Raw genomic sequence first — 15,999 nt, forward strand, 5'->3', positions numbered from 1 at the left:
CCAGTGCGTCTGACATCTGCCACAGCTCAGGCAGATCGATAATGGGTGTCACACACTGCAATATAGACCAAAAATAAATAAATAAATGAGAGCAATAAAGTAAGTTCTGGTATACTGTAAGCTGTGCACTGGATGTTCACATGTGCAGGGTGCATTAAAAACTAAAGGAAATCATTTTGTTGTTACAATGCAAAGTGGCTTTTTGTAGGAAATGGGTTTCCTTCCTTTTAGTCACCTCGCATGGCGCTTGCTTTCAGGAAATTAAGGCCTCATGAAAAAATACCTAAGAGGTGACTGGTCCCACAGATTTGCTTTCATGTTCATCTAGTTGACACAAACAAGAAAGCCCCCTGCTAATAAGGGCGGATAGCTGCTTGCAACTGATTCATAAACCTTCAGAATGGGGCGCCCTGTTCGGCGCTGCGCTACGCCGCAGGCTTTTTATTTTGTGTGAATGTATGTCCTGTGCGCACGTGGTCAAACATTCCTGCGGGGCTAAGGGCTCCAGCTGTCGTCGGGACTATTTTCCTGCGCGCCGCATGCCATTGGCAGATCAAGGAGGATTATTCCTGGGGTCGGAGATGTTTGGGCTCGGATAAATGCAGGAGACAAAAAAAAACGAAGGAGAAGAAATGGACAGAACCGCCGTGGTTTGGAAAGATTTCTTTCAGGAACTTCGAGCAAGAAGCTGCGACTGCGGTGCGGAGCCGTGTTTGTCAAAGCAAACCACGTAGGAAATCACACAGCCAAGAGCTGCACTGATTGAGAGACACAGAGGGAGAGAGTTAAAGGCAGACTCTCCACTCAAGCCATCTCGTAAAAATAATTAACCAATACTCAACTGTCACACAGGAAAATCCCCAGTGCCTGCTTTGAATTTTGCTTCAACTCGAGGAGCTGCTTCACACTTTGCCTTAATCTTGTCCATTACTGCGCCGACATCACAGCGAACAAAGAGGCTGCTCTCCAATTTGTTTTATAATGGCCCTCGTCCTGTCAGGGACCTCGAATGGATGAGATTTCCGATTCCCCTACAGGTCCTCCAGCACATGAGCAGAAAGAAGTGCAGCCATGCAGCTGGACACCGGCTAATCCAGACGTAGCAGCATGACGTTCACAGAGCAAGGGTGTCAAAGTGACGGCCGTGCTCAGCTGATTTGCAGGTGCTGGGTCCGCACCAACAAAATCAATAGAGAAGTTGGAGAGGGGGGTGGTGGGGGGGGAGTGGTGGGAAAAAAATGTTGTCCCACTTTCCTGATTTAGGTCAGCGGCACTCGTGTGCAGCGTCTAAAGCTGTCTGTAATTAAATAAAACTAGTTAAAAAGTCGGCTCTGAACTTGAAGGGAGAAGAGGGATGAGAGAGTGGGGAGGGACGAGGCTACAGTGATTAATTTCATCTTTGTTTTTCTCCTCCCACAGTTGCGGGCGAACACCATTATACAAAGTAGAGAGGTAGCCTCATTTGCGTGCCAGTTCGACGTCTGGCGCTCCCCGGAGGGAGGAAGGTATAAAGATTCTAATGAGCAACAGAGAGATGTTCCTGAAACACAAAGGGGCAGATAGAGACACACGGGGACGGTGCTCTGCCAGCCTTGGCAGCTCGGCTCCGAGGAGGAACTCCATGTGGACCGTCAATTGACAGCCCATCAACCATCAGATTCTGTGTATCTGTCTGATTCTCTCCGCCTCACTATCTCCAGCTCACCCATATCCCCCTCTCTCTCTCCCTTCGTAGTTGCTTCGCATTCTTCTGCCTGGTGCTCCACTGTGAAGCCTGGCAGATCATGTTTAGGACAAGTGTTATGAAGAAATGTTCTAATCTGCGTTAACCGTCCACTCAGTCATAATGGGTTGAGGGGAGGGGCCTCTGCGAATCATCCCACAGACACTTGATCAGTTTGGGATCTGGTGAATTTGGAGGCCAGGTCAACACCTTTTCATGTTTTCGCGTGTGTGCCTGTGTCAGGCTGCACCCTGATGGGGATGGCTGCTGCCATCACGGAGTGTCATTGCTATGGGGTGGGGGTGCTTGGTGTGGTCTAGGTGGGAGGTACATGTCTAAGTAACATCCACACGAATGCCAGGTACAAAGGTTTTCCAGCAAAACATTGTATTGTCACAAGATGGTCAATGATATTTACTTCTCCTGTCAGTGGTTTTAATGTTATGCCTGATTGGTGTATATTACTGAGCGAGTAGATGTGACAGCTGTGACCAAGTGGACAGTTCATATCTTACCAGAATTGGAGTCTGGTGACACACAATTTGGATTTCATTATTTCCAATCAGCCCGAAATGTGGAAAATAAATATAAAACTAAAACTTCAATGTTTAACTTTGTAGTTTAATATTTTATGAATGGGAATCAACAAAAGACAGAGAATATATTCACAAAAACAAGCACGGTTTTGTTTTAAGTTAAAATGATCAATGTACACAAGTGTCCCTTTCTTCCTCCAGTCAGGACAGTCCTCTACTTGTGCTCAGTGCTTTCCTTCTCAACCATTAAAGGAGTTCTGTTTAACCCCACTGTCAGACACAAGTAGCGTTTCCTCCCATTGTTTTTATTGGTCGGAATCAATGAGAACACCAGACTCTAGTAAAGCAGTGACACAATATGATTATACAATTCCACTAGAGGTCTGCACGCAGTAATATTGAACCGCTGCCATAGCTCCGGGCTAAACATAAAACCCTCTGCAACCTCTGAAAGCCTGCAGTAGGCCTGTCAGACCTCTGACGCTCTGTCCAGCACCAGACAAGATCCACCAATCAAGTGATTTCTTTCAGGTTAAATTCAAAGATGATTAAGGGTTAGGGGTTAGGGGATGCAAATCCTAGCAACGGAGGAAGGATTTATTTATCGCCGCACAGGAAAAAGGAAAACAGGTTTGTTTTCCCTGTGTTACTAGGAGCATACACAGAATCATATGTTATTGTTGAAGCCTAACACCATCTTTGGTCAAAACTGGCTTATACTATGCAAGCATGCCTACATTTTTCATGTGTAACCATGTCTACTATCACATGCCGAACAAGTGCAGTCACTGCCAGAGATGCTACCCAGTCTGTGTTCCTAGGTGGTAGTGATGGTGAGGTTACTGGTGCATTAGGACAGCCTGTGCAAAGAGGATTATGGCAGCAGTCCAAATGAGGGTCCGGGGGGTGGGGGTGAGTTTACCCATTGTCGCATCGCCACTGATGATGCCTGGAAACATTCCTCTACCAATCGATGGCCTGGCCAGAGCACATTCAATCACTACCATTACCACACTGACCTTTGAACTCAATATAAGCTGGAAGAGATGCAGCTGGGTGGACACTTCGACCTGTAGATGTTGCAAGCTATGTATCTGTGCTGCGTTTTGCATGAACCATAAATATTTGTCACAGAGGAGGCTGTCGCCAGATGAAAAGCCCACTTATGAGGAAACAGGTGCACAGTTGATTGGAATCACAAGCTAAGACTTTCTTCTCTTTGTGCTTGAGGGGACAACAGCAGCATCAGCAGCCACACTACAACATATGTCATAAAAAGTGTGCACTGCAACATGCTCCATTTGTGCATCGGTATTTTTAGCATTCCCATACTCATTATGTCAGCACGGCGCAGCAGAAGGCCGGGGCTGGTCTGAGTGAAGTGAGAACAAGACAGGAAGGAAGACAAAGCTCATTTCTGCTCAGGCGGCCGAGCCACTCACATGTACCCTGGTTATGAAGAATGTGTTTCACTCCTCACTAACTTCAATTAAGTTTATTTTTGAGGGTGGCGGAAAACAAACACGCCTCGTTTCTCTGCCGCAGCCGAGCACCACCGGCGAGCTCTAGGGGTGCCGCGTAAACAAAGTCGAGAGGATAGGATTCATGTTTCAAAGACGATAGACATAACTCACAGGTGTTAAGATATCCTTCTCGCAACTCTTTTAAGTCAAACTAATGCAACAACATGAAAGCATCTTTCTTCAAACAGCTCAAAGAGCTCGGAGACTAGAACACGATACCGGTCTTTGTGACCATCAAGGTCAAAATGGAACCAATGACAGGTCATTAGGCTGTTGATAAATAGGTTGGGGGACACATGATCCAAATAGAGATTTCCATTATTGATCCATTAACAGCAGAGATTGCACTACGGGCATTTTTGAATTCAAGGAATGAAACAGAAACCACCACGATCTCAATGAAATCACTAAACCAACAAAACCATCTGCATTTACAAAGAATATTTTGCCAAAACTATAAGTATAAATGTGTGCATTTGTTTAACTAGCACCCAAGCTTCTGTGCTATTTCCATGCCAGCATCTGTATATTATATCTGTGGCCAGCTCTCAACGCAAACCGCTTGTTAGCGAGAATAGCCAGGGGCCCCACAAGGTATGAAAACCATCCACTGGGTGGGAAGCTGCTATAGGATCACGGTCTGCGCTTATGCTGTGTACATAGCTGGTGTACACACAAACAATAACTCTTTCCTCCTGTCATCTCCTCTGCCAGATTGGACCAGCTGCCCGAGGTGTCCATCCGCCACATCGCCCAGTCCAAATGCTTCTACTTCCTGCACAAAGGCTCCCACAGCGGGGGGTGGGGAGGTGGGGGGTTCCTTCGCATTTCCGCTCTTGCACCCACACAAAGGGGATCCATTTCAGCCGCTTTTAGCGGCGCCACTTTCCGCTTTTAGTTCTTCACACTCCCTCCCCCTAGGGCGCGACTGGTGGACGGGAGAAAATAAAGTCACCAGGTGGATGCTTGGAGAGGGGTTAGGTTTGAAGCAGGGGTACTTCAAGCCGATTCCACAGTGGCTGGATGTCTTTCTTTGGGGGGGAGGAAAAGAAATTGATACCATTGCCTGGAGGGACCCTGATGCCTGGTTTAGTGTTGAGTTGCAAAGAGATCAAACCTCGAGCAACACTTGCAGAGCAAAGGACTATTCTTTTGTAGACCAGTGTGTTTCGGCTTTTGACCTTCATCTGTGTCATCGTAAAATGGATATATGGTCATGTGGCTTCAGACCAATCAAACTGGCATAGGTCAAGGGACTAATAGATATGGAAGACACCATATTTGGCCTCTAGGCAAAATACGTACACCCAAGGGGCTGTGTCGTGGTATTGCTAAACTGACATAAAAAATCTAATATTCGTCTCTCTTTCGTTTTCAAAGAAAATTAACACGACCAATTACTGGAAAGCTGAGGGATGCATACCACACACAGTGCAAAATACCTGTTCATTTATGCTGGTAGAATGATTTTTGATTGCCGACTCCCTTGTTTTTAAGTTTTTATACCAAGCTACACCAATCAGCTGTTCGTCAAACCATTACTTGAACGTCAAAACACATCTTCTACTCAAAGTTCTTTCTTAAATAGCAACAGAAGAAAAAAACCCAGCCTTCTGGATCAATTGAAGGAATCCTCTGTGCAACTTCCCCGAAAGGAACACAAACAAAGCAAATCAACCCTACAATGCACCGCAATGCCAACCTTTGGTGTTGCTGGAAGCATACTGAAAAGGCCCCATTCAATCAAGGATGAGAGGCAGGAAGACGGAACTCCTCTAGGTCTCTTCCCCTCGGACAAGCAAAGCTTAGATGTTTGGTGGGCTTAATAATTAAATAAAAACGTTTAACTGCAGAATCTGTTTCTGTCTGTGCCTGGTTTTGAAGACTTTCCTCTCAACTGGATAAACCAAATAGTAACAGTCCCCTAAGAGGGTTGAAAAGAGGCGACGCAGGGAGTGAACTGGGTCGCAGTTGGAGGTTTAGTCAACCTGATGAATTAAACAGACTCTCTGAGGCAATGGCACTCGACAACACAATTCATTTAGGAATTCATAAAAATGGTTCAGCTGGGAAAAACCAGTCACTTTCGAGGTAATCCTGTTTTGGAGCTTTGTCGCAAAGAGTTAATCTCATTTCAATGTTGTGTTCTTTTGTCATTTGAAATCTAAATGAAGAAAACCACCACTAGCTATATGCGCTATACCTTCTACTTCTATAGAATGAAGCTATTTCAATCAGCTAAGAACCAGCCTTCAAAAAAAATCAATTGCAATCAGCCCGAACACTTGGGGCTCTTCAAACTGCCTGAAAAAAAAAAAGAAGCCGTGACGAAAGGGAGCAAGTGAACGTCGTTGGGAAGCAATGAAAAGCCCTTTAGAAAGTAAACGTGACATTAAACTGGCTTTACTGTGTGCGGGCAGAGACAGGAAGTGAGGGGCGCTGACAGAGGAGAGGTGAGGAGTGAGCCAGGGCTTCGTATGCAGAGGGCTCATGTGCGGGGGACAGCCAGACCATCACCTCAACGGCAATCAGCATCAGTGAGAGCAGGAAACAGATAGCTCGCACACATGAACCTCAACGGGGACAAAGGGCATATGCGGAGTCCGTAAATACACAGATTCAACCGCAGCGGAGATGCACACACAGACACACATCGAGCAGGTAATAAGACCGCTAACAGCAGCCGGGGTCGAAAGGGGCCCCAGAAATCAGCCAGGCAGCAGCTGCTCCTCCCAGTGTGAACTTTACAACGAGTCGAGAGTGCAGTGGAGACGGGGAAAGCAGTTCAATCTCAAGAAGACTGGAAGGCCTAAACCGATCAATGCCACTGCCACAGCTCTTGAGCCCACAGTCAATATACACTACTAATATGACATGCCTGTGGTGAGGCTGCGCAAGTAACTCTGTTTGCTGTAAAGAATGGCACGACCTATTCTGAAACTAAAAGATTTAATGACATTACGATGAATGAATGAAAGACAAGGATGAAGACAGATGTAGTCTACGACAGAGCATAAAAGCCAAGGACGGAGAATCACTCTTGTGTCGTAGCATAAAACCACTTCATACTCCATTAGGAAAACACAGATTAAACAGGTACCAAGGTCATAAAGAGAAAAGACTTGATGGGACACAAACCAAGCCTAGGGAAACATGACTTTACCATCTGTCTGCCTGCTACTGTATAGTATAGCATAGCATAGCATGGAAATAAACTGAAGCTAAAGCCACATGTTGCAGAGACAAAGAAAGGTATACTGCTCTTATATAACTCTGTTTGGTTGCTTTGATTATAACAGTGGCATACTTAGTTAGAAATAATCCATGTCTGTGTATAAAGATGGCTGAAACCCCTGAAGAGCAGTTTTGAAGCTCAATGCAGATGGCATCGGCCGTCGCCATCTTGCCAGTGCCTGACTTCAACTAATACCTGATACAAAAGGTAACGCATGAGGTGGAGGTGAGGCAGGTGTCTAATGCCAATGCATGCAACTATAAACCTGTTATTTATGCATAACTTTAAACCTTGACACAGTTTAAATGGGTGACTTATATTGTCATTAATGGGGAAATTAGCTATAGCGGACACAACAGTCTTGTGTACCAGACCGTAAATGTTTTACTACTACTATTTCTACTATAAAGTAGGGCACGTAGAGGCAGCCTCACATGGTCATTCAAGGGACTGCAAATTTTAGCACATCCGCGTTGCCAGTTTTTGTTAGACCCCGAGGATGCCGCTTGAATAACAAATAATCTGTTGCAACCGTTGCTCCCAATTACAAGGACGGGACAGTGGCAGCAAGCTTGCGTGACTCGTCTGATTTACAGTATCAAGGTAGCTAATGATTATACAAAGTCCGTTATTAAAAATTGGCCAATTGAGGAACTACAAACTACCACTTGGCAACGTTTTGGCAATTCCGCAGCGGCTTAATTGTTTACCCCCGGTGGTTGCTGACTGGAAATAAAACAATGTTACAGCATTAATCCAGCCACTAAATGTACTACTTCCACTTTTGCTGTTTTGATTTGTGATATGTAATAAACCGCCATATCTATTTACAGTTGCTAAGACAGGACGATCAATGTGTGGAAGGAGGGATTTAGGAAGCTGTCCGTTGATATTTTTGGCTGCTGCTGCGCATATAATCTCGTAGTAGCAATCTACTAACCGCATGGATTTGTATTTAATCTAAATCTATATTCCACAATCCTTTCACACACTTCAAATTGCGGGCATCGGCGATCATAAATGCACCAATTTTGTGATTTGAACATTAAACAGCAGTTTTCAGAGTTTCAGATTTTGTATTTTAATGGATGTGTTTCCATAATGAGGAAAAGATTCGAAAGGGAACACAACAAAGATACTGTATGTATAACATCTAGTGTTAGTAGCTACAGCTCTACTCCAAGGCCTGTGGGGAGTCTACAGTGGTTTATCATCTTCAGCCTTCCAGTCCACTGAGGCTGTCGCAAAGACACCCAGAAATATAACACGCAAACACGAACACCGGCGCACGAATTCACACCACAAAGATGCGCGTATCCTCGAATGCGCAACAACACACACAGTATCTGGGGATATCTGGGACAGGTGAGTACGGGTACAGGGGAGGGACGAGGGGGGGGGAAAAAAGATACATGTGGAACAGAGATAAAGGTGAAACATGCCGCAGCACAGACAGAATGAAGTGGGCTGCTGAATGGAGGGGATAGGAAAAAAAAAAGCCAGACACAAAAGGAATGAGTGAGCAATAGACGAGAAGGAAAAAAAAAAAAAAAAAGAGGCGGATGAGATGAGGGTCATCACAGTGTGATCTGCTGTCTCTGGAAAGAGCTCATCCTACAGGAATGAGCAGAAGGAGTGTGGGGGGGGGAGAGAAAATAGACACAAAGAGGTAAAACAGGAAGTAAAAGAAAACCAATTCTATGCAACAGAAAACACAAAAGCATTTCCATTTCCACTGCAAGACATGAGCAGAGGAGAGATGGAACAGATGAGTGTGTGTGGACACTGCTGTGAGTACGAGTGAACGCCCGGTCAAGGTCGAACAATGGCATTCACCAGATTTCAGCCCGAAGACCTTTCACCTCCCTTCCTCTGGCTCTGCCTCCGCCGCCGACACTAATCCTGACGGTCAGTCCGCTGATAAACTCTTAACAGAGTCCTCAGTGACCTGAACTGGACAGCGATGCTTTTAAGAGGAACTGAGCAGAGCTGAGCAGCAACTTTTTTTTATTTTTTTCACATGTTTTGGCACTTAAATGAGTTTAGCTCCGCAAATGCACCGTTAATCCTTACGGGACTCCATACCGCACTTGTTTTGAAGACTACGTCCGAGCACTTATTGGATTTTGATGGTGACAAATCGGTTTGTTGGTGAAACTGAAAGACAAAATGAAAAAGAGTGGACATAAACAGATTCCAAAATGATCCTCATCCTCCTGGGCATTTCATTATGGTCAAAAAGGCAAAGGGAGGAAAGATGCTCAGAGGGAAGAGTGCAGATTTGTCCTGATGGGGGTCAATCGTCTTACAAGGAAACACACTCAAGTGCAGAACAAAGCAGTCTGCAGAGGAGCTTCTGGAACTTTTTATAGATCCTATGAAGAAGTACTGGAAGACCTACACCACCTTTATAGTGTGTCTGCAGTGCAGGAACTGAAAGGTCTTGGAACTTCATTGTTAGGGTCTTAAGGGTAGGTTCTTTCCCAACATAAAGGGAAACTTGAGTGATGGAAGTCAAGGCTTTATCAAGATATTACGTAAGGTTGCCTCACACACCGCCAGCTAGCTTTTTGCCTATGAAGAAGCCGCTGAAGTTCTAAAGTATTAAAGGGTGCTACTTTGTGAGTCCGAGTTCACGAGTCACGTACACTACTTCCTATGTTATGTTTTAAGGAAGCGTTACCTCTTGAACGCTTGAACAGCGAGCATTTTGTGTACAAGACTTCCCATGTCGCAACCACGAGCTCACGAGTTCCATTTGAAGGCAGCATTACTCTCAGAACCGTCCCCTCACCGCAATTAAGGAATGAGGACGTTAGAAACCGATGCTACATTCGAGCATTAGCACGGTAATTGAAGACGGAGGTAACCACGACCATTACTGCGTCCCATTCCTCAATTATGCATATGTTCTTAAAGCAAGCCTTGCCACTTTATTAGCCATCAATAATGCATTAATGGTATAAGATTTAGCCTGAGCAGACCATAACTGCTCCTTTTTATTATCACGTTAATAATGAAGTGAGCTCTCAGGTTGAGCAGAGGTAGCCTTCACTAAAGCGAGCTTTCTGGGCAAATGGAATGCTTTCAGGTCACTGCGATGCACTGGGTCACCCAACACAAACGCAAATCAATGCACACTTCCTTCATGGTCAATAAATGCAAGCCCGGATTACAGCCACGGGACACAGATAACGGATGCAGCTCCGGCCCAGGGAATCATTCTTCTGCTGCAAATGAGCACACGCAGACGAAAAAAAAAACAAGTGTCTCTCGATGCATAAACAGCCCTTCTCATCTGTCAGTCATGCTGATTGTCACCGGCAGACGCCCTTCATTTATGAAAATGGCGTGTCAGTCATTTTTTTTCCCGCGGCCCACACAGATGACAGAAAATAAATAAATAAAAACACACACGCACACACTCCTCCGTCGCCTCCACTACGCTACGGGAGCGCTCCTGATCAGTTAAGCTGCTGAATTCCTAGTAGGACATATCCCATTAACCTCCCTCAGAGAGGGATCGCGGACTGCTATTAAGGAAGGGGAAGCACACCCATGCGCCGAGCCAGGCCTGCAGCAAAAGCAAACTCAGAAAGGTGACACTACCCACAGGGGAAGAGGTGTTGGATGTGAACAGCTGTCACTTTCTCAATCAGCTTTCAACCGTTGGGTGATTATTAGTTGATCTTTTGAATTATTCTTAATTCAAAAATAATCCCGTTTGGGTGGGCTTTATGCGGGTCGGGTCCCCATTTTCTGACCTTTTACACATCCAGCTATGAACCGATCAATTGAGAAATATCCCCACGAGTTAATCTATATTGAAAATAACTGCTGGTTGAAGCCTTAAAACCAACAGCGCGTACCCTGAAAGAAGGATAGTAGCAGCGGTAACGTGACAGACCACCGAATCAGACCAATAACTCATGTCAAGCCAGTGTGAAATAATGGCCATTATAATTACCATATGGTAAAACTGGAAACCACTGGTCCATCTCCGAGTATCAGAGCATCACCTCCCTACGGCGAGAGTGCTGGACCGCCACCGGAGTGGAAACGCAGCAAAGCCCCCCCCCCCTTCCCCTCAGCCGCCTGTCTCGACATTATACGCGGACGTGGACGGACAATTACAGCACATTGGTTTGTTTGTGTCGCACACTCCAGTGGGATTCGCAAGCGTATCCCCCCGGTGTCCAAGGCGCAGAAAGGGCTGAAAGGGAGGTCAAATATTTTCATTTTCGCTGCTAAAATAAAGCAACTGTCTCCATTTCCTGTGTGTAGCGGCGCCCAATAGAAACCAACCGTGTTTTGTGCTTTGTTTTCTTGGTAAATGGGGCATGGTTTAATCGAATAACACAAACGAACTGGCGGTGGCATTTCTCCAAATATGTCTTCGGGTCTCGGCCCACGTCCGCGCCACAATGGCTATTATTGTCGGGGGGGGGGATGAATAAAACGCTCACTGATACCGTCACGTGTCACATGCCCCTGCAGATTTATTTAACCCATATATATGACGCGCAACACCAGGGGGACAGCTTGTGCGTGGAAGTGGGCTGAACGGTTAACTCTCCTGCTCTCTTGTTTATTTTTATTTTGTGCATCTGCTTCAATCCACATGGGAGCCTCCTACAGTCTCCCGTGTTGAATCTTGGACGAGCACGTGTGCAAATCCGTGCGAGCGCACACACACACACACGGGAGGAGAAGGGGTGCTATCTCTGCAGATGGAGGAGAGGCGGCGGGCGAGCAAGCAATTACAAGCTGGTAGGCTTCACCTCGCCGCGCCCCCTCCCCCCACCATCTCCCATACATCGCCTTGGGGCTTGCTGCATTAAGAAATCATGGGTATAATGGTGGAATGGGCCTCGGGGCCCCCTCCAAAACAACCTGCTAATCCCCTGTGGAGTGAAGGGGGGGGGGGGGGGGTGAGAAGAGAGGTGAATTTGGGGGTAACAGGGCAGGGCGGCCGCCCCGACAATGAGTCCACCCCTGACACGCGCCAGCACCCTAAAACCACCCATCACCCCCTCCCCCCCATCAACCGCGGCGACATTCTCCCAAGGGAGGAACCAGCAATGTCAGCCACCAGAACAGGAAAGCCCCAGGCCCGACGTCAGCCCTGCATCTCAGCCAAGGCCTCTAGCGAGAGCATTCAATGCGGCCGCTGCTCCATTCTGTCTCTATCTGAAGCTGCTAGTTCCCTTTTCCGTAGCAGGGGCAACGTCCTAAAAGACAAGTTTCTCCAATCAACCACTGGTGGAGAATTCAAGTCGCAAGCAAACGGATCCGGAGCGGCTCGTTAAAATGGTTTAATTACGGGTCTAAATTATGATGAGCAATGACATGCTTGATTGGTTGCATCAGAGGGCCTTAATGAAGAGAAAGGCCTCGCTCGCTCGCTCTCTGTCTGTCTGTCTGTCTGTCTGGTCTGCTCTCTCCAAACATGACACAACGAAGCCTCAAGTGTTTTCTGCGGTCGGCGACTGAGTCAACGCGTGTTTGTCTTCAGTTTGACGTTTGACACAGATTACCGTTCATCTGTTTACGGAGCACTGGACAGACATCTTTTGGCGCGTGTGTGTAATCACAGATTCGGTGATCTCAAATCATTTCACTTTCATCTCGACCTCATCCTGTTTACTTGCAACTGCAGCCGAGGTGAGATGCGCGGATTAGACTGATAAAACATTCTCGGTTCAGTCTAACGTCTCCACACCCCAAGTCAGGCGTGTTCATTTAGGAATCAGATTTTAACGTCATGTCATTAATCCTCAGACTTTCATGCTTCGGGTTAAAAACCAGTAATCACACTACTGGTGGGCTAATGGGCACCTTAACGTCAACTCGCCGAGAGCGCATTCATATTTCATGAATGTCAGCGGCCCCCCCCCTCGCTACATTAGTGAGGCGAATCGACATCAAACGCTGCAACCTCCCAATTAGACAGAAAGACGGTCTGATCTCATCTCCATGTCGGCCCCCGGATCAAATGTTCCCGCAAGGATCCGAGGAATTCCAGGCCTGTTTAGTTAGCCGGCCTCCCTGACAAAAAGGGGGATCAAATGTTCGCTGATAGCACCTGGAGGAGATCCCATTTAAAACGGCTAACGCGGGGACTCGCGTGTACCAATATTTGGAGATCACGGCAAATCTACAGCAAGGATATTCCCGAGAGACCCGACGGGATTGAGGCGGAAAGCAAAAACAGATGAGGATCGGTGATTTCAGTTTGGTGACGGTTGATTTAGGTGCGATTTAAAGAAATGTTTCAATTTCTTTCTCAGGTCTCCTGTTCAGATTTGGCATTAACATGCGTCCTTAGGTGATGGGATCACAGCTGGCCAGGGTTAAGTACATCCGTCAGTGTGGTGTGGATGCATGTCTGCTCACACTACTAAAGGAATGTGGTCACAAGTGGCTCAAACCACCTCCAAATGTGGTCTGGGTGGACAGATCATGAGAGGTTCCTATGTCTTGGGTGGGTTCACATCAGTATCTTGCGACGTGGCCACTTATGACCTGATCACTCAGGAAGTATGTCGGTACCAGGTCTGAAAAGGTCCGCAGGCTCTCATTCTAATATATCACACAATCATTTCTGTCATCGCCAAAGGCTGGTCAACACGGCAAACAAATCTGCGTCACAGATCAAGCCCTCATTGTCTTCCTTCAGACACTGACACGGGCTCAAGAGACACACATCAACCTGTGTGAGCCTAACACCTTCTCGCCATCTCCCTCCTGCGCACGCATCTGCGTGTCGGCGGACAGCGCAACTCGAATTTCACAACAGGAAAACACATGTTCCTTCCTCAAAAAAGGATCAGGCCACAAAGAAGCGTGCGGCTGCCAAAACACGTCTCAAAAAATAAATCACGGCCAATTAAAAGAGTCTTATTGCTGTTATTGAGGAGGGGAAGAAAAAGGGGGATAAAGAAACTTAATCCAATTAACAGGGCGCCCTCTAGCAGTTCGGGGACAATGGCGAGTATTTAGCTTTCCAAATAAATGTCCTCCTTTTATCCAGCCAAGCGAACTTTGACAGCAGGAAATGGGTTTAAGTAGCTAAACGAAGCAAATCCAATCCGTTCTATCAAAACGTGGAAGCCGTGTGGGCTCAAGGGGAGTCTGAGCTGCGTTGGATTCAATATAACACAACATAAAGTGACCAAGGTCAGATATTTAGCAATCGGTCTACGTGGACGGGGAAGGGAAACAAGTGATATCAGGAGGGGGGAATTCACCAGAGCGCTCAAGTGACAAGACTGCAGAGTGTCACAGAGAAAGGCCAAAGGCTAGTTTCCGGTTCACCGAGCTTCGCCGATTCCAGGTCATCGCGGCAAGGTGGCGGGCAGTGGATGTTTTTTTGGACATTTGCAGCGTTGTTATGCAGCCACATGCAGATTTGGTGATTTTTTTTTAGCCACTTTCTTTCAGGCATCCTTGCAAAATGAGAAAATAATGATTGCCCTGAGACTGTTGGATCATGTGGGGGGCCAGAACATGCACACACACACACACACACACACAGCAGGCTAGTATCTCTAGGGAATATTATTATGAGGCATTTAAGCCGCCCCTCAGCAGCATCTCAATGCAACCCTTTTTTTTTTGCTTTTTTTTTTTTGCTTTGCGGGTATAAAAGAAAACAAGCAAATAAGAAATTCCTTCAACACCAACAGGACTGTGCAGGATTTTTTTTTTCCCCCACCACATTTGGCTTCGGTTGAGGCTTGTTTGTTTCACTTCAAGGTTTGATCCACAGCCCCCTCCGACCGCCTGGAACAATGCACTATAGGATGCACTCGTTTGCAGGACCTCTCAATGTTCAGAGATACAGAAAAAAAATCTCAACCTCGGATGCAGCAGATTTAATACAGACCCATTCTTCACTTTTTCCCCTTAAAATGCGTCTTTCTTAAACTGGATCTGGCTTTTTCCGCAAATTGGCAGATGCTGCACGAAACACAGACACAGAGAGGATGACTGTGGCTGCCCCATTCAAACACACACACCACATCTATGAGTCTGGACAGATCACTAGTTTTTAACGTGACAATGCAAAGGGGAGATGGAGCGAAACGCGATCAACAGAAGGGAAAAACAAAAAACAAATCTGCACATTTGGTAAAAGCAAAGATGAGGAGTAAACGCGACATCCGTATGCTTTGCAATGTGGCAGTCAGATAACACCCGAGCTCCCATCAAGGGATCTGATGCTGCCGTACACATAAATAAATTAAATAAAAAAAAAACACACAATCTCAGAGACGGACACCCTCATCCAACCTCTGGAAGCACCATCCGCACGAATTCACACATGCCCCGCAAGTGGACGCGAGTGAAAACGGGGCACGGCAGTTTTAAAAACATAAAGGCAATAAACTTACCGACGCCGTATTTTTCATGCTCTGTAGGTATCCACATGGTTGCGGTGCGCGCATTTACGTGAGAGGTCGGAATAGCAGCGAAAAGCAGGGCTCGGGGTCCGCGTAACGCATTATCTACTGGTGTGCTTTCCTCCGGTCCGTAGTAGGAGTCATTGTTTAGGTTAGAGAAGGAGAAAGCGCCGCCGACGCCGCCGCCGCTGCTGCTGCTGCTACCGCTGCTGCTGCTGCTGCTCGTAGTGGTACGGACTTGGGAGACGTGCTGACGCCTTTAGGAAATGTGGGAAATATGACAACAGCAGGGTCAGTGCACTTTGAGGGCCTTGCGAAATTAAGATTTTTTTCCGCAGTTTCCTAGTTTTGTAACATTAGGCGGGGGAGAAAACGAAAGCGGTAACACTATTTGATATTTATATCTATGTTTTTGCATATCTTATCGAATTTTCCCACTGTCGCTCGCTCAACCCAACTCAAAAGTTGTACCGTGAATGTGTTAAAACCATTGGTTAAAATACACAGTTTTGGCTACAAATAATATATCTTACTGTTTATATAGCATTTCCAGTGTCACATTTTCTTTTCTCATTAG

At 46.4% G+C, this 15,999-nt stretch overlaps 1 protein-coding gene across 2 annotated transcripts in view; it reads right to left on the minus strand.

The window, feature by feature from the left end:
* Nucleotides 1-15,450, minus strand: part of dock4b (dedicator of cytokinesis 4b) — a gene marked incomplete at its 5' end in the record, with an annotated part of 120,867 nt that extends 105,417 nt beyond the window's left edge. For both annotated transcript variants that reach the window (XM_084573293.1, XM_084573292.1), the window contains one exon: nucleotides 15,414-15,450. In XM_084573293.1, the coding sequence (XP_084429419.1) occupies nucleotides 15,414-15,450 (37 nt within the window). The remainder of the gene's footprint in view (nucleotides 1-15,413) is intronic.
* Nucleotides 15,451-15,999: the final 549 nt, after the last annotated feature.

This window comes from Chelon labrosus (genome assembly GCF_963514085.1).
Source record: "Chelon labrosus genome assembly, chromosome: 23".
In the NCBI taxonomy this organism is placed as follows: domain Eukaryota; kingdom Metazoa; phylum Chordata; class Actinopteri; order Mugiliformes; family Mugilidae; genus Chelon; species Chelon labrosus.